Source organism: Nasonia vitripennis, chromosome 2 (genome assembly GCF_009193385.2).
Source record: "Nasonia vitripennis strain AsymCx chromosome 2, Nvit_psr_1.1, whole genome shotgun sequence".
In the NCBI taxonomy this organism is placed as follows: domain Eukaryota; kingdom Metazoa; phylum Arthropoda; class Insecta; order Hymenoptera; family Pteromalidae; genus Nasonia; species Nasonia vitripennis.
In genome coordinates, this window is record NC_045758.1 from 29,595,614 (window position 1) to 29,619,840 (window position 24,227).

The following is a 24,227-nucleotide window of genomic DNA, read 5'->3' on the forward strand; positions in this document are numbered from 1 at the left end:
TCCCTCGCATCAGATATGGTATAAACGCTATCCTCGATAAAAATCTGTTTGGATTACGAGTATAAATGCAGGGCGGAGGACACCGGAGATTAGGAGACTCGAAGAAAGACCGACGACTGCTGACGCCTACGATTCTTTCTTCTCTTTCTCTCGGGGGAATCGAAAGGTTCGAGAACGTTTACGATGTTGGCCCAGTGCGATTGCGGAGGAGCTTTTCCGAGAGATAAAGCTGAAAGACAGAGTTTGTATAAGTTTACATTCTTGCTTCAAACTGTTTTGACGCGACTAAGTGGCTTCGCCGTAATGGCGCATCATTAGTCTTGTTACAATAGCGCAAAAAAAAAGGTACAACAAGCTGCATCAGCCGAGAAAATGAAAATCGCGCCTATGAGCGAAAGGCGAATAATAAATTACCGGCGATCGTATAATTAATTATTAATTTACGGGTATAGAGGCGCGCGGTGTCAGTGTACCCGCGAGTATAATTTATGCTAAAAAGTCTCGCTGGTGATCGCGACGTTGAATTAAAACAAATTACCGATTACTCAATGTCGAGGTGTAAAAATTCGAAATTTCATCAATCAGCGTTAGGAGAGAGAGAGAGAGAGAGAGAGAGAGAGAGAGAGAGAGAGAGAGGCAGGCAAAAAAGTACCTATCGAGATATTACCCGCAACGCGCACTGAGAAAAATAATTTGTTTTCCCCCCGATTGAATCGTCGCTGAGTCGATGAAAATTTAATCGGGAAAAACACATTTTTTACTAATATACCTGCGTATATACATACATGTGTGAACGACTGAATTTATTGCATCGGAATTATACACGCGAGCATCGAGGTCGTCGCGAGTGAAAAGCGCGCGTCATATACCTATAACGTACTCTTCCTCGAGAGCTGATCTTGATTGAGAGGCCCATCTCTCGGAGTGGAGCCATAAAACATCACGGCGACGCAGTTCGTATATACTTATATGCATAAGAATATTCATAATAAGCGCGGTGGGTCAAGCCGCGATGACATCGTCTCGCGACTGCTTTCGCTTGTATCCACACATACACACACGCATACACGTGTACTGTTATATGTTTTCACATTTGTATATCATATGTACGAATCGTTAATTTTTCAGTATACATAATTGTAGGCAGATACGCCGGTGTGTCGATCGAGGCTCGTTTTTCTTCCGCTTTTGTGACTTTCACCGCGGCGGACGTCATATTACGCCGAAGTTCAAAACACAATTTTCATCGATCTTCGTACTATGTGCTCGATCAAAATTTTTTAACGCGCGTGTCCTCGGCCTTCCAAGCGCGAACGAGATGACAGCGGCAATAACGCACGTTTGGGAGAGATAAGCGACGCTTTTGATTACGTATGTGCTGTGCGTTTACAGTCCGATGTGTATCGTCGTAGAACCACACATACCAAGACGCTTATGCGTGTGATATGGAATATGTCCATCGACGCAAACGCTACAGGAACGTGTATACGTGAATTAGTCATGCGGAAAACGTCGTCGACGGTAACGGACTCGAGGAGTTCGGGGACGCACGTTCCGTTTTTTTTTTTCGGGGGAGGGCACCTGCACTCGTGAAAAATCGTTAAGGTTCACCAGCAGGAAATTTTGAAAATTCACTTTTATAGCCGACGACGTCGCCAACCGATTCTCAAAAACCAATTAAAAAATAAAAAGCCGCGAGCTCTCCCTCCGCAAAAAATGTCATCTCTCGCATGACTGAGCAAAATATCACCCCAACCGATCTCTCGCAGCAATAAAGGACTTTAGTCGATCGATCGAACCCCTCCCCCCGCCTCTTATAATAATATATATATATACGAAAAAAGCTTCGTGAAGCGAAAAACTACAGTAATGTTCGGTTCACGCACGAACAGCCGGCCTAATGGCCCATGAAAGCGAGAGACATCAGTCCAGGCCGCGCGCGGCTGCATATAGTAGCATTTCAAGTGATCTGCGGCTCTTGGCTACCGAAAATTCCGATGCAATAAACGACGGCCGATCGGGTTGCTCGCAAAAAGGACCACACCGGGACACGCCTCCGTCTACGTCATCCAAGTTTCGTGTGTCCGATGTATGCTATATATAGTAGAAGAGAGATATACATATATTCAACAAGAAGAGGCGCCCGCCCTATGCGCTTTCCCACACTCGCTATACTGCAGCCATAGTGTCTTTGTAGGTTTGAAAGAAAGAGAGAGAGAGAGAGAGAGAGAGAAGTGCTGGAGGAAAAGAGCACTGAGAATGCATTCTTCACTGTTGCCGCTGCTGGTTAAGCGATGACTGTATGCATATGAGGCGATTGATTTTTTGTTGCGCGGCTCTTTTTTTCCAGCTGTACTAGTGGAACTTTGATGATGGGGATGTACTATTATTTGTATATGTACGTTTTATAACGCTTGACTGATTGTTTGTCGGTCGAGTCTCGACACTGTGTAAATCAAATTTTTTTTCTCTCTCGGGAACCACTGCGGCTTTGTGTGTGACGCTTGGGAACTTAGAGCTGCGATCGTGAAAATAAAAGTGTGGTGTGATTTTTATTTAAACGTATTATATAGTATATTAGGTACAGGGGAAAGAAGAATAAGTTATAACCCCTGAGATAAGGAACTCTCCCGATGCTGTTTATTCTTTCGAGCTCACGAGAGAGAGAGAGAGAGAGAGAGAGAGTGCGAAGAAGAATTTTTCTTTATCTGCGCCGCCTCGGCGAGAAGTACTCGACTGACGAAAGGCAGATTTTTTCAGCCGACGCGCGTATACACAAAAAGTCTCGCGGCGCTCATTAAAATCGCTCCCCAGAGATCAATACGTATAGACACGCGATCGGCGCACATACTCGCGCTTGTGTACACGAAGAAAAAAAAGGAACATCCTCCTCGTATGCGTACTCGAGTTAATTAAGTGCGATGTTAAAATTACGTTTCACCTTTTTTTTCGTCGCGAGAGCAAGCAGGAAGTCAATTTTTTTTACTCTCAATGCCGTGTGTACGGTGCGAATATAATCGGGCGACCTTCGATGTATGCACGCATAAATAATTTCAATGGGAAAAAGGTCAGATCTCGTTGCGTATAGGTATACCGATAAAACGCAAATCGGTATCTTCCGTTTAGGCATAAGACAAACGTCGCCGCTGCACTCGACATTCCGATCACGTGTCTCTAATTTCATCGGTCTACACGAGCTTGACTATATATATATGCCGATCGGTTCGCAGGATAGCTCCATATGAAAACACATACATACAGCTCCGTTTCGTTCTGTCTCTCATTGTGTAACCGATCAACGTTGCCCCGGAGATCGTTATGGTGTCCCTTTGTCTTTAGCGGCCAGCCGCCGACCATCAGCTCATCTGGTTTTCGTCGCGATTGTTATGCGGTATAGCGGCCGATTAAACTTTCAAATTTCGTGCTCATTTCCGGCTATTCCCGAGATTTATAGGTAACGTGAGGCTATGCGCGTCGTCGTCTAGGGGACCGCGGACTGATGTGTGCTCGAAATCGGTTGAGGAATTTTTTCTATACAACAATTATTTCAAAAGTATATAAGCGCGGTGTACAGCCGAATACATCCGAAAGAAAGCCGAATAATACACTTCCGAAAATAGACACACACACACATACACAAGCCGAAGCTCGAGACGTAATTTTAAACAAAAGAAGAAAAAAGAGAGAAATTCCCATTTCCTCGGCGCCGGCATGCCTTTGCTCAGATTCACGGAAAAGTGGAAGAGCACATACACGCATAAAACGACACGATACAAGGGCTGCTTTCACTCGAGTGCGTGATCCTGCAAATTTTAGCCGACTCAAGGAACGGACTGATTCCCTTTGACTTTCGCCGGACTATGGGTGTTTTTTTCCAGCAGCCGCACGCGAGCGAGCCAGAGAGAGAAAGGGTCGTGATTTTTCCGCCCTGCCGCTGGGAAAAGTTACGCGTTTGTTTGTCGGGAGGAGTTTGCTGTGTGTAGCCTCTGTCTCGGCAAATCCTCTTGTAAGCGGCTGTTTTCTTTACGTGAGATGCCTCCTGTTTCACGCGCCCGAGACGCTGTACCGTATAGACGAGAGATGGAGCATTTCGCGTCGTTTTTTTTTTTCATCATCGCTCCTAATTGGATGCTGTTTGGTGTTACAGGTCGCTCGGTGTGTGTTTTTTTTCTCGAATCTCGTACTGGGTGGCGTATTTTTTGGAATTTCAAGAAAGAATATCATTTTGTTGAAAAAAAATTTTTTAAAATAGACTAAGCAGTTGCGCACACACCAATACATCCTCGAGAAAATCGAATCCCATAGCGCGCTCGGCGAGAAAAAAAATAACAGGTTCGTCGGAGATATTAGTTTTGACTAAATGACTGGCGCAGCGACGTCGGCGGCGCCGGTGATATTGTTGTAAGGCATTTCGGAATGGGCAAATAACGGGGATCCCTCCGGTAATTGCTGAAACATCCGCCGAGTGTTTACAGTGTCATCGAGGCTCACACCTCCATACGTACAGCCCGAGTCCGGTATATATCCTTATAATAGTCTTCCAAAGCGCGCAGCTGTCTCTCTCCCTCGAGATTGATTCCCGTGAGGCGCTTGAGTTATACAGAGAAGTGCTGCTCTGCGCGCCGAGGCTCTTCATATCTGGAATGCGACGACTTGAATTTTTTCACTCGTATATACTTACGCGCGTTTTGTAATTGTGGCCTTTCGAAGGTGCGTTGGTGTTACTGGCAGCGTAATATCGGAGGATTATCTATGAGGATCGTTAGGGGCTCGATTAGTTAACGAAATATTAAAGGTCAAGTAACGAATGATTACGAGTTCATATTTGAAAAATTTTATTAAATTAAGATAAGTTACGGTGGCTTACAGTGTTGCGTGATTAAAAAAAGTTCATCGGTTTAAATAAATAAAGTTTATTTATCGAAAAATCAGTTAAACGCTTACAAACCTTCATCATTTAACAATAAAAATTTTACCATACAACGATTTCAAATAATGCAATCGCATTTAAAAATGCGCATAGTAGCTCCACCTATACACAACATGTGTCAAACTTCTGCGCGAATGAAAGTTTTTTCAGCTGATAACGCAGTATGTCAATGATGTGTAAATGTTGCAAATTCATGAAATTATATGAAAAAAAATTCATAATGAATCAAAATTACGAAATTCAGAGTCTAATTGTATTTTCATTGGAAGTTGTACCTCTAGGTACTTGTATAAGTAGCAAATATAAAATTCTAACTGTACAATAATTAAACTTGTTACTACTTACACAAAAGGCTGATACAATTGATTAATTAAAAAAAAGTATTCGATATTCAATTTATACTGTTGTTTTCAAATTTAATTTGCTTCTATCGCCTGCGCTTCCATCTCTACGTCACTGTCAACCTTCATGTCTTCTTCTTCCTCTTCTTCCAATTTCTTCCTTTCCTTGAGTCCAGCAGCAGGTGACCGGATGAGAGCCAAGTCTCTTTGTACTTCCTTGATGTCTCTCTCCTTTTCGAGCTCACGTCCTTTCCTCAATCTCTGCATAATGTGTGCATTGACTCTCTTCTGCCTGATGCTCTCAACCTTCTTCATGGCCTCAACCGTCTTAGTCCATAATTCTCTGTTGTATTTGACAGGCGTGTTCCTCCTCTTTTCAAATTCAAAGGTAGGATCAATAGCCAATTCCTTGCCAACAGTCTTTCTGTAGGCTTTGGTCCATTTGACTTTCCTTGGATTCTTCTTCTTTTTGAAGGCTGCGTGACATTTCGATCTGCAAAATCTGAAAATCTACAAACAATAAAAGTTAATCAATAATGTGAATGTTAAATAAATCGATAAAAACTACTCGCAAATGATCACATTTTATTATAAAAGATTGTGCAAGATTGTGTACGTACATCTCATATGTCAAAACATACAACATGCTAAATTCTATATATTTTGATAAAAAGATTATCCGAAAGATTATACTCAAAACCCAAAGTAATTCATTAAAAAATGACTCGAAAAGATCACAATTCTAATACAAAACAATACAGTTTACAATAACGTCAAGGAAAACGATTATGCGCACATAACCTGCAAATCGGTGAACACGAATAGAGCGTATTTTTAAGGATTATAAACCAAATTTATGAATAAAGTATGAATCTTACCTTGCAGTCATTTCTCACGAACTGGATACCGTGTCCAGGATAAATCCTGGACGAGCAGAAATAACACGTTTCGATCCTCATGATTTTTCGACGACCAAACACGAGGAAAGCAAAAACGCGTCGCACTTGCCAGAGTATGCATATAGTGCACACGTGCTAATTCGAGTTCAAGCGCCCTCTACTTCGTAGCGCGGCAAATGATGGTTGATTTCAAACGGGATTGCGTGAAGTTTTGTAGACCTCATGTATTTTGTCACTTGATTAAAAATTTATGCTTTATCTTAAACTTTCGGTCATATCCGAGTAACCTTAAACTTAAGGTACAGCGATCATAAAATAAACAGGCCAACACGCGGACAAACTTCGATAAGCATCGACAAAATAAATTGTCACACGCAACAACACGCAAAGTAGCCTCTAATGCAACCGTTCCATAAACGAAATCTCCCCGACCCATCGCAAAAAGGAAAAACATAACTAAACCAGCACATCCCCCAATCGATATAGCTACCTGGGGGGAAAAAGTGAAATTCCCTGAAAACAAAGCCGATGTCCTTCGAAGATAAGCCAACACACACGACGCATCAGCGGTGTATACCCTATATGAGCAATAACCGCAAGCTCATTGCGTCTAGCTATAGTTTCGGCTCTGACACACACACGCACACATGCATCTCTCTCCGGGGGTGGCTCGAATGACCGGAAATCGATAGAGAGCCGCGCGGCAGCAGCTAATATCGATTCACACACGCGAGCGGAGATACTAATTTAATATAGAAAATGTAGCAGGCCGACGGCCGCGTTACACGTGCGCGAGACCAGTTTCTCACCAACCGGCTTAGCGATTACACGTGTGTCGGTACATATTACAATACTGTGTGTGTGTGCGTGTTTTGTTTTTGGTGAACTGATTTTTAATTTTCGGATATGTGGAACTACCTGCTGTTCTCGGCGCTAGTGACGCTGGTCTCGCTGCTCTTCCGGCACAATCTCAGCTCGCCAATCAGTGTTCTCGATCATCCCGAGACGCAGTATGATTATATCATTGGTGAGAGAAAAATTGGGTTTATAGAAGAGATTATCATTACGAGTGTCTTTCCTGATTTTCAATAATTTTTTTAACATAAGATAGTTGCTTAAAAAAAATTGATAATACACCAATTCCACTGGTATTTTGATGTTATATTACACATTCTATACTATGCGCACAAACAGATGCATCACACTACGTTGGCATCTGAATCAATCTGTGGGTAGTAAGATAAAAGCGCGATAACTTGTCGAACGAGGAGAGAAAAATTGATTTCCCCGTACGGGACTGTAAGAATAATGTGGCTTCATCGCAACAGGGTTGTATATACGTATAAATCGATTTTAATAGGCTCACTGCTGTATACTGTTTTGTAAATATATATTTACAAGTAAAGTTTTTCAAAACCTTTTATAAAATGATGCAATTCACGCGCGCGTTTTCTTCGGCTTGTATTCCTCCTCGCTTTTAATTTCTAATTCGATTAAAGCCTTAAGCCAATTTGCAACGCAAACACGTGTACGTACGAAAAACAGCGCGTACACGAAACTCCGAATTATTCCAATATATATTTAAAAAAATAAATAAAAAGCAGCGAAAATACAAACGTCCGTTTGGCAATTTATCGCACTCATTCGAATAAACAAAACAACTGCCAATAAAACACTAGCGCATAATACAGTCATTCGAAAATGCAAATTTCTGATGGTATATTGAAGTTGGAGCCGGGACTGCGGGATGTGTTATGGCTTCGCGTCTGTCGGAAGATCCGAACGTGACGGTTTTACTGGTCGAGGCTGGCGGCTACTTCAACTGGTTGTCTTCCATTCCTCTGGCGGCACCGGCTCTTCAGAAAACCCACGTCGACTGGGGATACAAAACCGAGAGTCAGGCTTTCTCTTCCAGAGGCCTATGGGATCACGTGAGCTTTTTCTTTTCGTTTAGATAATCGACTCTGAATTTAAATTTAACGCTAAACTGTAAAAAACCACTTCGTCTCAGCAACAAAGGATACCCCGAGGTAAGGGTCTGGGGGGCAGTGGTCAGCTCAACTACTTGGTGCACTCGTTCGGTCGTCCGGAAGACTACTCCAATTGGCCCCGAGGCTGGTCGTACGCGGATCTCCAGCCCTACTTCAAAAAAGTCGCCTCGACCATGCACGTCCAGCAGATAGTCAGTGACGAGCAGGGACTCGTGCAAGCCATGGACATGGCCCGGGAAACGATGAACGAGACCGACACCGTTTTTATCAAAGCTCAGAGCACGCTTTTCGAAGGCTCCAGGTGGAGCACTTATCAGTCGCACTTGCAGATGGCTTGGAACAGGCGGAATTTGCATATAGTTATGAATACCGTGGTGTCGAGGGTGAGTTTGAATTAGAAGGAGGCTATGATTGAATTCAAATTCAATTTTTTTTTTTATTTAAAAAGATATTGCTGGACTCGAAAAATGTGATCGACGGCGTGGAAATCCAGTACGAGGATGGGATGCGCGAAACAATCGAAGCCAAGAGGGAAGTGATAGTTTGCGCTGGCGCAATAGCTACTCCTCAACTGCTGATGGTTTCTGGTATCGGTCCCGAGGACGAACTGAAGAAGCACAAGGTAGAAGCAACTGCCACTGATAAATTTAAATAATATTGTTGTCTCTTTAAATCGATAACGCGTCAACAGATACCTCTGCAAGTCGACGTTCCCGCAGTGGGGAAAAATTACGCCGACCACTTCAACATGCCTGTCTACGTGAATCTCGAGTCGCCTGTCAGTATAACGCTCAAGAAAATGCAGTCGGTTTCCACGATCGTCGATTACTTTCTACATGGAACAGGTAGACGGAATAAACTAACATCAATAAAAAGAATCCATTTCACTCTCGTATTTAATTTCCTATAGGGCTTCTGGCCTCTAATGGAATCATGGGAATGGCACGACTCGATGACAGCGCCGTGATTCTCGCCGGAGTCGGCTCGGCCGATGAAAAGCTTCTAAAAGATCTGTCGAATTACAGAACCGAGGTAAATTACAGAAACTGATTATCGCACGCGGCGTGAATTTTAATAACAAATAAAAGCCGAGGACGAAGACGGGAGATCCTCTCAGTAAAATGCAAAGCCGATCGAGTCTTTGACCTTTGCCGGAATTAATTATCAACGCGTCTATCGATTAGACTTTCAGATCGCTCTTCCCGTCGTACAGCGACATAACGCGCGAGGGCTTCTTGTTCATGTCGAATTGTCAACAGCCCAAGAGCCGAGGAAACGTCACACTCAGGTCGGCCAGTGTCTTCGACAGGCCGATGATCGAACCAGCTTTTCTCCAGAGAGACGAGGATATCGCTTGCACTATTAAAGGTATACGGCTCGGTTTTACAAGAATAATGCATTATGGAAAGAATACTGAGATTTGATCCACATATTCACAACGATAAAAAAACTTTCGAAATCGTTCAGGAAAATTGTGTACAGTTAAAAGTTTTCTAAAAACTTTCACGTAATCGAAAAAGAGACTGTGTGGAGCCTCCAAAAAAAAAAACAACTGCGCATGAATCACACACTTGTTGCAGCGATAAGACTGGGCCTGACCATTCTGGAGACGCCTCTGTTCCGCGAATTCGGAGCCGAGGCTCACGTACCTGATCTCGAGGAATGCAAGGACCTCGTACAGGATTATCGGGATGACGCGTTTGCGGAATGCGCGATAAGGGTGTCGGCTCTCACGAGCCATCACCCCTGCGGCACTTGTCGCATGGGCGACAGTAATGCCGACAACGACACCGTCGTCGACGAATTCCTCAGGTGAGAGATGTTTATTTTTTTCCTCTGCCTCTTCTTTACGGCTTATTAGGGGCTGTCCGACCGACGTGTTGCTCGCAGGTGAGTAATATGACGGAGATGACACGATAAAGATGTTTTGAACGACGCGTGCCTTCTTTTACAAGGTTAATCGTAACGGAATTACAGGCAGTTTACGATACACAATGATGCAATTTTTTAAAGAATAAAAAGTTATTCAAAAAACTAACTTTATTAAAAAATCTAAACAATCGAAATTTATAAACTTTATATTCAATCATTACAACATTAATGCGAACGTGTCTGGTCGTTGCGGACTACTCGCCAAGTCACTTATACACAGTGACGCTTTTCTTACACAATATTGCAGGGTTTACGGCATCGAGGGCCTGCGAATAGTCGACGCGAGTGTACTTCCAGGCCCGATATCGGGCACGCCCAACTCGGTGATCATAGCCCTGGCGGAGAAGGCCGCCGACATTGTCTTAAACAGGTCGCCGAGCTCCACTAGGCGGTAATAAGTATACATGCGGAATATTCATATAGGACAAGTAAAATAATCAAGCTACAGAATGGAAAAAGACGCGGGTGGAACCGACGTCAACCACAGAGTGCCTTCTTCTAAATTTGGCCCGTTTCCTGCTTGGTCGCCGAACTTATCGATTAGGTAGTAACAGGAAATGTTTTACTTTCGTTTTACTTATACAGATAGTTTTCGAAATCAACGTCTATCGATGTCTAACTGGTGTTTTTGATTTTTTTTTACTTTTTCTGTTCGATAAATGCAAAATTTATTCTACCTTACGATATTCTTCGAAAGTTACGATGGATTATTATAACAACACTGTGCATGGCTTTAATTGGTTTGCAATGTTAAAAACATGGCTGTGATGTAGTCTTTATAGTTTAGTTATATACTTCTTTCGTGCAAATTTCGTTTATGTGCATTGTAATTTTCATCATATAATATCTCTTAAGTGTACATGGAATACTCTAAGTATTATAAAATTTGGACTGTTTTTCAACATCATACTTTTGATCCTCGAATTTCTGCTAAACAGTCGGAACATCTTTCCTTGTTGTCGACAGTCAAATCATAGGGATGAGATTTCATGGTACTACCTAATTACACACATGAATAAACTAAAAATGTAGATTAATTTATTGCGTTACAAGTTACTGCGTTAAATGTGTGTGTTGGCAATGCCCGAGAATACATTTCTTTGATAAAGTTGTGCAAATTTCTAAACCAGGAAAAGCCATTGTAAATATAATAATTGTTATTGTTGCACTAGAAGTATTTATAAACTCTTATCGGCATTTGTATTTTCCTTCAATTGTAATTAAACATAAGGTATGTGATTGTAAGTAGTTTGCCTCTTATAACGATTATGATACTCGTACGTTAATAAAATATAATATTAATTATCTTTAGATTTTATAATAAATATGCCTTCTAATAAACAATTTGATTGATAAAATCAATTTTCACATAATATTATGCGTTGCATTTGTACATCAATACAAATTCATTTATGGCTATATACAAAGTCAACAAATATTTTCGAATAATTTTTGTGATAGAGGTTAACAAGGTGTGAAAAGTAATAACAGAAGTGTATAAAATAAAATTTGATACATTCGCTTAATGAAATTTTTGAGCGATTTTCATTATCGACAAAGTAACAGCGGCTTTCCGTCTTGATTCGTGATATGTAAGCATTCGCTGTACATCTAGCTTTAAGTAGGCAAATTATGAAAGAAAATAAAAACCTTGTTGTGTAACTTTAACAATCGTGAGGTTGTTCCTATCCAATAATTCAAAACCGTATACATTTATATTTTTTTATAAAAATTACTTTTGCAATTCCAGTTAATACAGAGGAAAAGACATTGTATGCAATACACGCTGCATATCTATCTGAACTTTTTCTTCAACATTTGTATAAAAACGTATTCATAATTATTTGCTTAAAAAGTGAATACCTCAGATAGAAAAATTAATTCGTGTTTCCAGCGTTAGTTTCACGCACTAATTGACATATAAAAGCATTAAAAATTCTAAAATATTATTCAAAATTGTGCCGTTCTATGTCAAGAATTCAACTTTTTGGTCACAAATATTGTTAATGATACTAATCAACTGGATTACTTCAATTGAAAATTAGTATCATAATAGAGCAATAAAATAAACAGCTTAAAAACCAAAAGAAAAATGTCGAAGAATTTGCCCATTTGCCTTTTACAATTGGAATGATATATGTTTGTATGTACATGTGTACAAATTAATAAATACGTCCATGAGTAAACTGATACAAGAAATAAATAAACATCTTCGTTTATTTCTTGTAAAGTTTTCTTAATCTTTTTATGTATTCCTATCAGCATTTGAGCATTGCGCAATAATAACCTTTAACTGGTATCGCCAGTAAATTGTAATAAACATCCCACTGCACCAAAATATCCCTATAACAATAATAAATTCTTATAGTTTCTGCTTCTATCTGACCAATAAAACTATTGTTTATGAATCAAATTGCATAATACCTCGTGTTCCAAAAAGAGAGCTTTAAGAGTTCCTTTGGACCAATAGTCCATTGCGGAGGCTAGTAACTTCATTGAAATAGGATTGACTCGCAAAAAGTTTCCAACAAAAACAACCTAGATAAAAAATTACGTGATCAGATTTAAATAAGTTTTGGAACTGCATGTCGAGCAATCGGACTATGATTACTAACCCTTTCAATTTTCTCATTGACCGCGCACATCCTTGTTATAGAACCGATATTGTTCGTGATCGTGACAAGAGTAGCTCGAGCAAGATCCTCTTTTGTCACAGTATTCCTCCTGTCTTTAGAATTCATCTGTCCAAAACTATAGACATCGGTTAAACTTAAAATACATGTAATAATTAGCAAAAGAAAAGACTACAAAGCCCATCTACAAGAAGAAATTAATAATGCCAATGTTAGCGACTTGTGAGGATGAAAGTGATCGTGTACATCGAATCGAACATATATTAATATGTTTCATAACATTTTGAAAACCCACAAATACGATGGTGGTTTTCAAAATTCAATTAACGGATTAATATCTGCTGTGCACATCTTCGATGAATAATAAAAACAGTGCAGCAAAGTGAAAAAGTCTGTCAAAATAAAAATTGTTGTTAGTGCAAATATATACAGAATATGCAGTTATTGAATCTAAAACGTCACATACTTACGAGTTTATTATTTTTATTCGTAGTTAAGTGATTGTTAGAGAAGAAGCGGTGCGAATTAAATTGAGTTAAGTTTCAAGAAACACTGATTAAGTAATTAAAAAACGAAAAAAAGTAGCTAAATACGAAAATAAAAGTAATTTGATCAAAAACATGCTATCAAATTAAGGTAGTAGGTCATTTATTAAGTGGTTATTATATAATAATATTAAACAAAGTCGAAACAACGTTTAAAAACTAATAATTTTCACTTCATTGTTACACTGAATTTTGTGAAACAAATTACTATGATTTTGCAAACGTAAATTCATGTCTATGGTTGAACTTAATCGACAACACATTGCTTAAATTAATTCATGCTTTGACAAATACCTAAACTCAAATAGGTACTATATACACAAATAACGGCATCTCATAGTAACTTTCGTGCTATGCGCTTAACTAATTGATGTGAAATGTGTATTATTTATCATGTGAACATTTAATTCGGATAACCCTTACCTGCTTGCGACAAGATCTCCTGGCAAACCGAAACGACTGTAATCTCCTCCGTAAATATCCTTGACCAATTTATCTACCTTAGTACTATCACCACTAGTCGCTAATTCGATCGCTTCCTCGAACGTATTGCATCCAGTTAATAGACAGCATAATCCTAAGAACGTACCTCCACCCAAACTGTAAAGTAATCAAAGTGGAGGATCAGGTTATATGTCCGAAGTATATGAAAATCATCAACGTCATGAAATTGAAAGATTTGTTTACCTAGTACCACTTATTCGTTTGTAATCGTTCGGACCTTGGACAGTCAGTATACTAACACCAGATCCAATATTAACTAGCTGCAATGAAATTCACGAAATTTAATATTACATACTCTCACGAAATCAATAACAAAAGAGACAATGTGACGCAACCAACCAAAAACGGATATGGCTTGGAAAAGTCGTACGGAATTTTCTGGCACTTATCGTCGTCCGTGGGATCGGCCCAGTAATAGCACTCGCACGGATTCGTCATTTCGATGTAGAGCATGCCTCTTATCAGACTGTCGAGTTCATCAAATTTGGCTAGACTGAGGTTCACCTCCTTCTTAAAGTTGTCCTCGAATTTGTAGGCGCCACCGCCGGTCGCACAGACCGTCGTTACGAGGGTCGCCATACCTTTCGACCTTGCCAGTGCCAGAAAGTTGCCCATCTCGCTCGTCGGGAACCGGATGAAGTGCAGCGTGCCTCGTCTGCCTCGTATGCACACGTCGTCCATCTGCGAAAGTTTATATTTGCGTTATAACATTGAGTCTTATTAAAAATCGATATTCGAGGATTTTCTCTCAATGAAAAATAATAATATCATTTACCTGTAGGTGCGCATCTCTGTGGCCAGTTTTGCCATACGCCGAGTTTTTCGTCAAGTACTGACGAATATTTTTCAAAGTTTCAACCTCTGCATCTGCTTCATCTTTTGTTATGTATTTCGGCTCAAAATATACTAATTTACATAATGTGCCACCAATGTCCATACCGAACCATGGCATTGCTAAAAAACAAAATTTTAATAGTAGTACTGTTGACTTATTCTAGCGAGAAAGCACTAGGGGACCTCTCGATATAATGAATTTTCATATCAACATATATACATTTTTTTGAAACAAATTCTTTATTCGCCTATATTTAATAGATTTTTAAGTGAAAATAACTCGAAATTTATACGTTTTTTGACTCAACTTTTAACTATTGCGAGAAAGAGTCGATCTATCTTACGAAACGCAAGTTAGATGAGCTTCCAGTGACGTAAATAACTAATTATTCATGAATTGCGAGTCTCCAACACGAACTAGCGTTTACATAATAGTTAATTTTTTAAGTCTGTTTTTTAATAACGACTTTTCACAACAATAAAATTTTGATATCGAAAATAATTATTAATATAAGTTGTATCAGAACATCGTGGTAAAGGTAAACATTTAAAAAAATTATTTCATTAAAATTTTAACAAAATTTACGTTTGTCGCGAGACTTTTCAAAAATGCTCACAAGTTTGATTCATTTGATATTTTTAGCTGAATATACATGCTTATGAGTCATGAAGATTCTATTTTTGACATGTGCAACATCAGTACATCTGTTCAATAAGACACATAAAGTGCCATATTCCAATATTCTACTTGTTCTTTACCTAACTTTCATAATATTTTAATAGCACATCTGTATAATCATGATCAATAAAAAAAAACAATTTTAAATAATTATGAATTTAATTTGATCAAAGCTATGAAAATCCATTATCTCAAAGTCATAGTACTTTCCTGCAAAAATGTGTTTACTGGTGTTATTAAAAGTCAAATTGGCAATAGAAAAGTCTGTTATATATCAATCTACATTCAACTTTACTGATCTTATCATCAATTAGGTTATTAACGATAGTAAAACTTCAATGACAATACAATAGTTAGCACACTACAATCGTTATGTAACTAAGGGGCGAAATAGTGGTATGTAATAAAAATAAAGGTGGCTAATCCAAGCACACACATACAATTCCCAGACTCACAGGGTGGTGAGTTGTTCTTCGACTGCTTGGCTGATACAGCCGCAGCATTGGAATAACCATTTGAAGCCATGACCTCTTCATTAAGGCAGTTTTCACAACTTTGAGGCCTCATATTTGTTTCCTTCTAGTGTTTTCATTGAAAGTTGGGATTCAGCTGGCTGCTCATCTGCAAAATATAAAATAAACAAAATTATTAACACTGGTAATCATTCACCTATTTAAGACTAAGATTTATTATCTATTTTTTGTACAGTCATCATGAGATTGAAGTGTTTGTGATTATGTGATGAAGACAAAACAGATTTCTAAAAAATAATTAATCTGATAATAATTGCAACAGATTTGCATTTTAACTAGATTCAAAAAAGCTAGTAAATGTTGCTCCAAAATGACTTTCCTGACACAACATATGTTTTACATAGCAGAAAAATCAATACCATCGACTGCACTTAAATTATTAAATCTCTTTATACATTGAATTTCTTTTATTCATATATTACAACCTGGTAAGAAATATGTTAAACAGAGGTTAATTATTTATAACATGCATATAAGAAAATGCGGCTGGATATATTAGCATAGGATATTTTTCTACTGGACACTTTGGTGAGCGGGCTAGTCAAACTGCAAACAAACTCGAGGCTCACTGTCGTTTTTCGAGTCAAAGATATCATGAGAATGCCTTAGACGCATGAATTTGCATCTTAACGCATGACCAAAAAGTAAGTATTGCTTTGCCACGACTGACAGACTACTTGTTTCCTCTCATATGGCCTATGGACTCTAATTTATTAACAGACTTTGATCAAGAATTGTGAAATATAATAATTATTTAATAGAACGTCGCTCTTGACATTTGACATCACAGACAAGTTTAGAGCTGTACGCAAGAGAAAAAGGCCATCCTATCTCTTGATCATCAGCTTGAAGGCCTCAATAGTGCATTTATCATCAGGTAGCTGACTATTATCACACATACACACTGTGTGATTGAAAAGAGAACAGGAAAAAATTACTAACTGAAAAAATCCGGACGACAACAACGTATCAAATTTTTATTGCAAAAGCAGCAGCAGACTGAATGACGAAACCAGAAGTGACGAGAAACTCGCCGAAAGATAAAAATATATCAGTAATCACAATCACTGTAAAAATATGTAATAAGTACGGTTATATACCTGACAGCGGGTTCAAAAACAAAAGTCACGGTCACGCGCGAACAGCTGCGTGGAAAACAAAAAAAAAACAGCGAAGATCAAAGAACCCAAGTGTCGCGTATGTAGCGAGAGAGATCAACGGCACATCGCGCAAAAGAAGCCAACAACTCGCGCACGACCGTACAACGCACACGCACACACGATATTGGAAAGCAAAGCCGAAAAGTCGAAGCGGAGTATCGCTCTCACTCTCTCTCTCTCTCTCTTTCGCGTACATATATAATCTAACGGGATCCGACGTTCGTCTGCTACGGAATTTCACGCGCGCGCCGCGCACAAGATATATAGGTACACAACGCGCATATATAATATACACACGTATATGTATATATACATATATATATATATATATATATATATATACATCTGTACAGTACGCATAGGCAAGTGAGCCGCACGCGAAATGAACTGGCCGAGAAAGAGAGATTACACAAGTGTCTTCGCGACTCGATTAAAACTGTCCAGCCCTAGTCGAAGACACCCACCTGGATTAATCATATTCGAGGGGACGTCGTCGCGATAGTGGCATCAGCGGCGCCGCGTCATGGAAGGTCTATCCTCTTCCTTCTCTCAACTCTCTCGTGCATACAATACACAAAGTCCTGCGTATATACCTATATAGAATCACTGCATCGAACTAATATACAATCCGTGCAACCGGAAGAACCGTCCGTCCGCACTTTTATAACCTCTATAAACTGCACTCTCGCGATGCAAAACTCTCTCTCTCGGATGTTTGACGTCTCTTTGTATATTATAAGCTCCGCGCGCGGAATTACTTGGCGATTTCGATACTCTCGTATATAGGTAGATATATCACACACAGAGAATAAGAGAAGGTGTGTAAACGGGCGCGTCTAGTCGACGAGTGGCCGGCGGCCGAGCTACTGCGCGACGGCGACGGCGACGGCGGCGCGAATATCACCCGATCGTCGCGCGAGCAGCGCCTTCAAGTGCGAGAGAGAAAGATGTAGGTGAATAGTTATGTATATAGATATACATACTTAGGTACAACGCGAGAGCGGTTTCGCTGCGCTGCAGCAGGGCCACGGTCGCGGGTATATGTGCACTCGTTGCCTCGAGGTATATATATATATGTATATATATTGGTAATTGATATATAGAGCGCGTGAAGACGTGTTCGCGAGCTCGTGGTCGACTGGCAGCCGCTCTCGTACGATGTGCGTGAATGTGAAACTCGGACGTCGTGCATCAGCTCTCTATCGGTAATAAGTATGGATTTGATGCTATTTTGTTTGTGTTTACGCTTTACGGATATACCAAGATGACAATTTTTTCTTCCGGAGTAGTGCGCTATTCGCTGTTGAAGCTCTTGTGTGAATGTTTTTTTTTCTTGGAGAATATAGACACACGCGGTCACTGCAGATTATTGGCACAGTGAGGTCGCACTTGCAGACGTAACGTTATTGGAAGAGGAAACTTATTGCAACGCGATACATAATTACTTTCGTCGTCCGCTGAGAATTATTTAAAAAGATTATTACCTAAAATCAACGTATTCTACGCGAATAGTATAATATAAGCTTCTAACACTCAGCCGCACGTGTGTCTTCTTGCTTTTCAAAAAAAGAGGGTTATACTTTCAGAACAATTCTGACTGATAAATGAATTTCCGTATTTTTATTCGTCATGATTGGCATCGATTTCCCGCAATATATTGACGATAATTTTTATATTTTTAGCTCATGTTTTTTTTCTCCAACTATACAAATCAAAGTTCAATTGTTCGGCTATATTTGGATATGCATGTAGAAGGAACTTTTTTTTACCGCTTGCATCTGAACTTTGATCACTTAGCGCATGAATCAGTTTTAAACGTTTTATTTTGAAACCGTGATTGTACGTAATAAACTTTTTTATTTACACAACTGAAATGATTTTTTTGCGCACTTCTTTGCACGATTTTATCATCAGCTGTAATAATACGCCAGTGAAAGTCATTGTCATTCTAGAACATCATATAAGGTTTAATATAATTTTATTAAAAATAATTTGAATTTTTTAACTTTTCGCTGAAAAAATCATACATGCCATAGATATCTGTCTTCTCCATGAATTCAGAACGCGTATTGATATTCTATTTTAAACGATTCGGAAGTGTTGTTATTTTGATCTAGTTGCGTCACGTCTTTCATGCATAATTAAAAGGGTTGAACCAGAAATGCACTTCCGTCATCGAATTTAGCCAAAACTTTTTCCATTTTTTCGAATGGCGTCATAATAGTGTATTTTAGATATTCTTTATGAGAGTGTAAATTCTATCTAAAATAGTTAGAAATCATAGTAAACTTATTAGTATAGTAGTATAGTAAACGCAATTATTTTTAACGATGTATGACGCTTCTTGTCAAACTTTAACAAGCTTTTCAAATTTGTACAAGAGCCAGCTGCATATGAACTTCCGCATTTTCTTTGATAATTAGTTAAAAAGAGGTAACACGTTTTCCAAACAAATAATCTCAAACTTAAATCTTTCAAAAACAGGCTTGGTTGACGAAAAAATTGCTTCAATTCGTTGTGAATCTCCGGCTTAATTTTCCTCTCTGATCATATAGTCATCAACATTATACATTGCGTCATACTCGAGTTACATAATTTTATCAATTGAATTTTTTCCATAAAAATCCCAACTGATGGACGCGCAATACTGATACTTATACAATGCAGACGACTCCGCGACGTTTATTGCCAATGTATTTACTTTGTGTATTATTCCTCGATTCGAAGTCAAAACATTACGCTCCATTAGCTTTGTTATTTTCTTCTTGCTTCGGTAAAAAGATAGATCTAACCTATCAGCGTTCCTGAAAAAGTGCATATCAAAAAGCATCAAAAATGGATGTTATGCTTCATAATCACAAGGCAAAGAACGTGTGCGACATTCCCGACGGACTTCGTGAACTCTGCGCAGATATTTCCAGAGAGGTCAGTTTTTTCTATGATAATTCTTAACTTATTTGGGCGGAAGATGTATGCAATAATGACGCAAATTTTAATTCTGTAATCGGAATTCAAGCATGAACATTGGTGTTGCAGGTAATTAGATCACAGCCGATGGATATCTACGATTTCATAGCAAATTATCTGGATACCCTGATGGTCACGCGCGAAAACGCCAAAGGTATCTGAATCTGTGAAATTACGCATCTTTAAATACCTTAATTAATTAAAAAAAAAATATTAAGTAAATTTATTAACTCTTCTCTTCGTTCAAAGTCGCCATGAAAGTAGTCCAGAACATAATGCTGAAAAGCGAACAGATCGTCGAGATCTTAAGTGGCACTGGTCTCAAGCTAAAGGAAATCGCCGCGGCGGCCCCGCGACTACAAGTTATTTTGATATCTTTTGATCGCTATATACATACGTATATACACAGTTTATTTTTCATTAAAACTGTTTCACGTTTCTCAGAAGGCGTTTAGAGCTTATTTAGACGCCGTCGACGGCCAGAGGAAGGAGTGCGGTTGCGATGGTACACTTTTGCGCGCTTCTTTCATTTTCGATCCTACATTATATTGTAGCACCTATAGCTACAATATGGATCGAATCGATTCGTCTTAAATTTATTTTTAACACCTGAGTACTTTACGCTACAGATGACAGCGACATTGACGATGAGTGTGAGATATCGATTTGTCGAATTTTAAAAGAAACTGGAGCGACGTTCGAGGAGGCTCATTGCGCCGCGATCAAAATACAAGTAGTTCACTCTGTTATACAATGTTGGCTTTTTTTTTAAATCGACTTGAATTTCTTACAAGCGATATGGTTTCACGTGCGTACAAACGCGATAAAACTAATCTCCAATATTTCGGATCACGACAGGCTCTGTTTAGAGGTCACTACGAAAGAATGTCGCTCGCTGAAAAAAGAGGTGAAGTTCAATGGCAAAGAGCAGCTGTGAACACTATGGAAATTTTACGAAAGTCCGGAGTCTCTCGAAGTGAAGCATCGCACGCCGCCGTAACTATCCAAGTACGCATGAATATTTCTAAGGCTAAACATACACTGTCAAATCTAAAGCGATGTGTATAACAGCCATATGATCTTCGAATCTCGTACAAATGATTGTGATTTTTATGTGTCTACATTCTACTGCGCAATATAGCGATTAGCGATAGTTTGATGAGTAATGTCATCTCATAGTCTATAAATACGCCTATAAGTGCGTTTTTTACGCATGGATATCATATTTGATCTGGATTTCTTATAAATTTTGTTTTGAATATTTAGGCTGCTTATCGAGGATATTACACGAGGAAAAATCTGCAAATGAATAAATGTAAACTTTCAGAAAATTATTCCAAGCACGTGACGTCAGAGTGTATTTTACTAATTTTCGTACCTGGTTGCATAGATCTCCAAGAGAAGGAAGGTCACACGGATTTAGATGATCAAATAGACATGTCGGCTTGGCTTGACATGATGTTTGAAAACCACGGGCTGACGGTCGAACGAGCAAACGAGGCTGCGATCATTATACAGGTTCATTTTATTTCGTTAAATCTACTCCGGCATTCATCCCACATTTCATTTACCTTTAATCACGCGCAAAAATATGAGGAGGTCGCGTATATTTAGATCGACCTTGATAAGGTTTTTGTGTGTATATCTATACATCACGTTAATGATCTCCACTAAACTTAGGTATCCGTTACATGAATTATTCATGATCCGAGAACGTGTTTTTCTTTTAAAGACCGCCTACAGGAGGTATCGAGAAAGAAAACATCCGCGAAGCGAATTTACGAGTTCATCCAAGATTTCCAGCTCGATCGAGCGAGAGAAGCTTGACTCGTTGGATGAAGTTGTCATCAGCGCTTCAAAAGAGTCAGATCGGAAGCAGGAAAAAATCGGTCAGCTTCAGACAGAATCGTCTGATGATGGTATTACGTAACTTTGCTCCACTTGCTCTTATTGATGACTCCTTTTTTTATCGATTTATTTAACTTCTTTGAAACGACTCTGCGTGTATTTGACTAGACGATTCCGAGATCGGGATCAGAGCTGTGAAATTCCCGTCGACTATTTCGGGACATTCCGAGGATAGTACGGAAATTCGCGAGGCAAGTTTTGAAAACGATGACCAAACCTTAACATTGATCGAAGCACTAGAAGAGGAGGAACTTAAAAAAGACGACGGAAAAGAAGAGATTGAAAAAGTTCCATCAACAAGCGATTCAGCTGGAAAAATTCGTTTCGCTGATCAGGAAGAGCACGAAGATGAGAATCACACCGTTGAAGATACAGTTGAAGACGAAGTTGAAAATGAACAAACTGAAACTTGATAACTTCGTAAATATATTTTCTATGACAAATAAAATTCGCATTTACCACTGAATTAAAAAATCGAAAATATTTTTATTTTAGCATAAAGAGATAGAAAAATTATTTTAAAGGATCTATACTTGATTCGTCGCGTGACACTTGTAAAGATTTATAAAAATAAATTAATACGAGTTACTGCATCTATTCAAAAGTCGTCTACAAAACTTCCGGCTCGAGCTCTTCTTCGTCTCCTTATCATCCTCCTCCGAAGCTCCGTCGATCTGCTCAGGCCTCTTTGTCGAATATTTATCCTCTCTCTTCGAGCACTCGCCTCTCTTGCGACTTCCCATTTTGTACTTATTCTGAAGAAGGCACAGAGAATCCTTGTGCTCCAGGTTGTTGGAGAGGCCATCGTCGTAGTCATCGTTCTCGTAGCGCACGCTCGTGAATATTCCGGAATCTCGACTGCAAGTATCCGCCCGTCGAGTTGAAGGAATCTTAGAAGGACTCGAGTAACGCCTTTGGCACGTGGAGCACCTTTCTCGCTTTTTGCGATGAGACGATGGCCTTCTGCAGGATGCCGTTGATGGTTCGTGGATGTGCATCGAGTTGGCCATGTGATCCTGGCTATGGAATAATACAAATTGTTTTGAGTGATTTCACAGCTGAGATATTCTTTCAAGTTTCTCATTATTGATCATTTAGTACTTACCAACTAGAACAGCTACGACTGCAGCAACAGCAACTGCGACAGCAGCAAAATCGATGACAGCGCTGATGAAAGCAGTAGTGATTGTAGTACGGACAATCCGGCGAGTGCAGCAATCCGTCATCGTCGCAAGCGTGATTCATAGGTGCGAAGTACGAGCCGCACGAGTGTCGTGTGGAAGAGCGCGTCGAACTCTTTTTGCACTTGTGATTAGCTTTTCTCCTCGACGGCGTGGATTCGCTGCGTCTCTCGTAGAACTTTTGTGGGATTTCGTAAATTCTTGAGCCTTCGACGTCTGAGTCTAGAGTAAAAAAATATACGCATTGAAAATTAATGTTTTTACATAGATGACAGTATTAATTGTTACAAATTGTACCCATATTTTCGCAGTTATCTGATTCTTCTTTCCAAGCCAAGTTGATACTACGATTGCTTTCGTGAAATGCATAGTTTGGCCTGTCGTTTTTCGCAGAAGCTTCGCAAGCACTGCATGCAACATTGAAAAAAAAAATCAACCTCGAAATCGATTATTAATAACAATTGTTAATATATATTTACATTACGAATTCGTTCGGATGGTTCGACTGTCTCTGATCACAATTATGCTCAATTTTCTCTTCCAACGTCAAGGGCGAGATAACTTCCTGATCGGCACTTTCGAAATTCTCTGGGTAATACTCACAGTGATCACAAAGAATTTCAACTTTGTCGGAAATTTCGACTGCATCTAAAGAATCGACGAGCGACGACTCTAATTGATCTGATATCGAGCCTATCCCACGAGTTTCGACATGTCTTGGCTCTTGTTCATTATTCGGCTTACTAGGTGAATCCTCATGCTGCTTCAAATGTATACAAAATTATTAATATACATAAGTAGATTTATTACAACAGTATAAAAGTTTACAAAATTAAAAAAAAATGAAATTTTTACTTCAGAGCTTTCGTAAGCCTCTTCTGCATTAGACATCAGCCCGAAGTTCTTTGGAAACTTGCGACGGGCTCGTTTAAAAGCAATAGACATTGCTACCCGAGAGCTACAAGGTGCTACGCTTTCCGACATAATTATTTGATGAGATATAAAAGTTTTTTGTAACAACTCTTCCTTCTTCTCTCCGAAGGAAAAGCTTTTCAAAGTTGACTTTAAAGGTTAATGAAATCATACACGCACTTTCTTTTTGCAGCCAATTTCACGCAATGCAACTATACAATTTTTTTTATATAAGGAAAATTAAATCATTTATAGCTAAGTTTAGGCAAAACAAAAAG

At 39.2% G+C, this 24,227-nt stretch overlaps 5 protein-coding genes across 18 annotated transcripts; 2 read left to right on the forward strand and 3 right to left on the reverse strand.

Annotated features, from left to right (window-relative positions):
• Window positions 1-4,818: 4,818 nt before the first annotated feature.
• On the reverse strand, window positions 4,819-6,449 carry LOC100117175 (probable ribosome biogenesis protein RLP24). Its single transcript, XM_001603842.6, has 2 exons — window positions 6,150-6,449; window positions 4,819-5,781 (listed from the first exon to the last, which is right to left on the reverse strand). Exons 1-2 carry the CDS (start codon window positions 6,228-6,230, stop codon window positions 5,347-5,349), a joined length of 516 nt encoding a protein of 171 aa, XP_001603892.1. The 5' UTR covers window positions 6,231-6,449; the 3' UTR covers window positions 4,819-5,346.
• A 506-nt stretch (window positions 6,450-6,955) lies between these two features.
• Window positions 6,956-11,761, forward strand: LOC100120924 (neither inactivation nor afterpotential protein G). The gene is made up of 9 exons (XM_001604469.6): window positions 6,956-7,197; window positions 7,899-8,101; window positions 8,182-8,544; window positions 8,610-8,783; window positions 8,853-9,006; window positions 9,072-9,193; window positions 9,346-9,529; window positions 9,742-9,973; window positions 10,341-11,761. Exons 1-9 carry the CDS (start codon window positions 7,077-7,079, stop codon window positions 10,486-10,488), a joined length of 1,701 nt encoding a protein of 566 aa, XP_001604519.1. The 5' UTR covers window positions 6,956-7,076; the 3' UTR covers window positions 10,489-11,761.
• On the reverse strand, window positions 10,184-18,161 carry LOC100120948 (pantothenate kinase 3). Of its 10 annotated transcripts, none has more exons than XM_032597300.1 (9): window positions 17,965-18,121; window positions 15,729-15,909; window positions 14,551-14,729; window positions 14,115-14,456; window positions 13,959-14,035; window positions 13,695-13,871; window positions 12,709-12,844; window positions 12,518-12,631; window positions 10,184-12,436 (listed from the first exon to the last, which is right to left on the reverse strand). In XM_032597300.1, exons 2-9 carry the CDS (start codon window positions 15,853-15,855, stop codon window positions 12,383-12,385), a joined length of 1,206 nt encoding a protein of 401 aa, XP_032453191.1. In that variant the 5' UTR covers window positions 15,856-15,909; window positions 17,965-18,121; the 3' UTR covers window positions 10,184-12,382. The 10 variants fall into 10 exon arrangements, with proteins under 10 accessions (XP_032453191.1, XP_008204263.1, XP_001604541.2 ...); XM_008206041.4 differs by having other exon boundaries at window positions 17,446-18,121; XM_001604491.6 differs by having other exon boundaries at window positions 12,709-12,862; window positions 17,446-18,116.
• On the forward strand, window positions 18,103-22,436 carry LOC100680524. Of its 4 annotated transcripts, none has more exons than XM_032597297.1 (10): window positions 18,103-18,186; window positions 19,763-19,906; window positions 20,018-20,102; window positions 20,198-20,310; window positions 20,393-20,453; window positions 20,578-20,681; window positions 20,807-20,956; window positions 21,215-21,466; window positions 21,681-21,867; window positions 21,965-22,330. In XM_032597297.1, exons 2-10 carry the CDS (start codon window positions 19,817-19,819, stop codon window positions 22,267-22,269), a joined length of 1,347 nt encoding a protein of 448 aa, XP_032453188.1. In that variant the 5' UTR covers window positions 18,103-18,186; window positions 19,763-19,816; the 3' UTR covers window positions 22,270-22,330. The 4 variants fall into 4 exon arrangements, with proteins under 4 accessions (XP_032453188.1, XP_031780896.1, XP_031780898.1 ...); XM_031925036.2 differs by lacking the exon at window positions 18,103-18,186 and adding an exon at window positions 22,352-22,436 and having other exon boundaries at window positions 18,205-19,906; window positions 21,965-22,276; XM_031925038.2 differs by lacking the exon at window positions 18,103-18,186 and adding an exon at window positions 18,205-19,674.
• LOC100677800 lies at window positions 22,323-24,221 on the reverse strand. 2 transcript variants are annotated; one of them, XM_008206033.4, is made up of 5 exons: window positions 23,893-24,221; window positions 23,517-23,797; window positions 23,335-23,444; window positions 22,962-23,259; window positions 22,323-22,876 (listed from the first exon to the last, which is right to left on the reverse strand). In XM_008206033.4, the coding sequence occupies exons 1-5, from the start codon at window positions 24,019-24,021 to the stop codon at window positions 22,432-22,434; spliced, it is 1,263 nt and encodes a 420-aa protein (XP_008204255.1). In that variant the 5' UTR covers window positions 24,022-24,221; the 3' UTR covers window positions 22,323-22,431. The 2 variants fall into 2 exon arrangements, with proteins under 2 accessions (XP_008204255.1, XP_003425872.2); XM_003425824.5 differs by having other exon boundaries at window positions 23,517-23,800.
• Between the last annotated feature and the right edge of the window lie 6 nt (window positions 24,222-24,227).

Bases quoted from the DNA above. Each gene is read 5' to 3' on its own strand.
- LOC100680524 (XM_032597297.1), top strand. From the start codon at position 19,817: ATGGATGTTATGCTTCATAATCACAAGGCAAAGAACGTGTGCGACATT. The intron at 20,957-21,214 runs GTACGCATGAAT...TTGAATATTTAG, and splicing joins ACGCCGCCGTAACTATCCAA to GCTGCTTATCGAGGATATTA. The intron at 21,467-21,680 runs GTTCATTTTATT...TTTCTTTTAAAG, and splicing joins AGGCTGCGATCATTATACAG to ACCGCCTACAGGAGGTATCG.
- LOC100677800 (XM_003425824.5), bottom strand. From the start codon at position 24,021: ATGTCGGAAAGCGTAGCACCTTGTAGCTCTCGGGTAGCAATGTCTATT. The intron at 23,260-23,334 runs GTACAATTTGTA...TTTTTACTCTAG, and splicing joins AGATAACTGCGAAAATATGG to ACTCAGACGTCGAAGGCTCA. The intron at 22,877-22,961 runs GTAAGTACTAAA...ATTATTCCATAG, and splicing joins AGTCGTAGCTGTTCTAGTTG to CCAGGATCACATGGCCAACT.
- LOC100117175 (XM_001603842.6), bottom strand. From the start codon at position 6,230: ATGAGGATCGAAACGTGTTATTTCTGCTCGTCCAGGATTTATCCTGGA. The intron at 5,782-6,149 runs GTAAGATTCATA...TATTGTTTGTAG, and splicing joins TCGTGAGAAATGACTGCAAG to ATTTTCAGATTTTGCAGATC.
- LOC100120948 (XM_001604491.6), bottom strand. From the start codon at position 15,855: ATGAGGCCTCAAAGTTGTGAAAACTGCCTTAATGAAGAGGTCATGGCT. The intron at 14,730-15,728 runs GTATGTGTGTGC...TTTGTTTTTTAG, and splicing joins ACCCTGTGAGTCTGGGAATT to CAATGCCATGGTTCGGTATG. The intron at 12,437-12,517 runs GTATTATGCAAT...TTATTGTTATAG, and splicing joins CTCTCTTTTTGGAACACGAG to GGATATTTTGGTGCAGTGGG.
- LOC100120924 (XM_001604469.6), top strand. From the start codon at position 7,077: ATGTGGAACTACCTGCTGTTCTCGGCGCTAGTGACGCTGGTCTCGCTG. The intron at 7,198-7,898 runs GTGAGAGAAAAA...GGTATATTGAAG, and splicing joins GCAGTATGATTATATCATTG to TTGGAGCCGGGACTGCGGGA. The intron at 9,007-9,071 runs GTAGACGGAATA...AATTTCCTATAG, and splicing joins TTACTTTCTACATGGAACAG to GGCTTCTGGCCTCTAATGGA.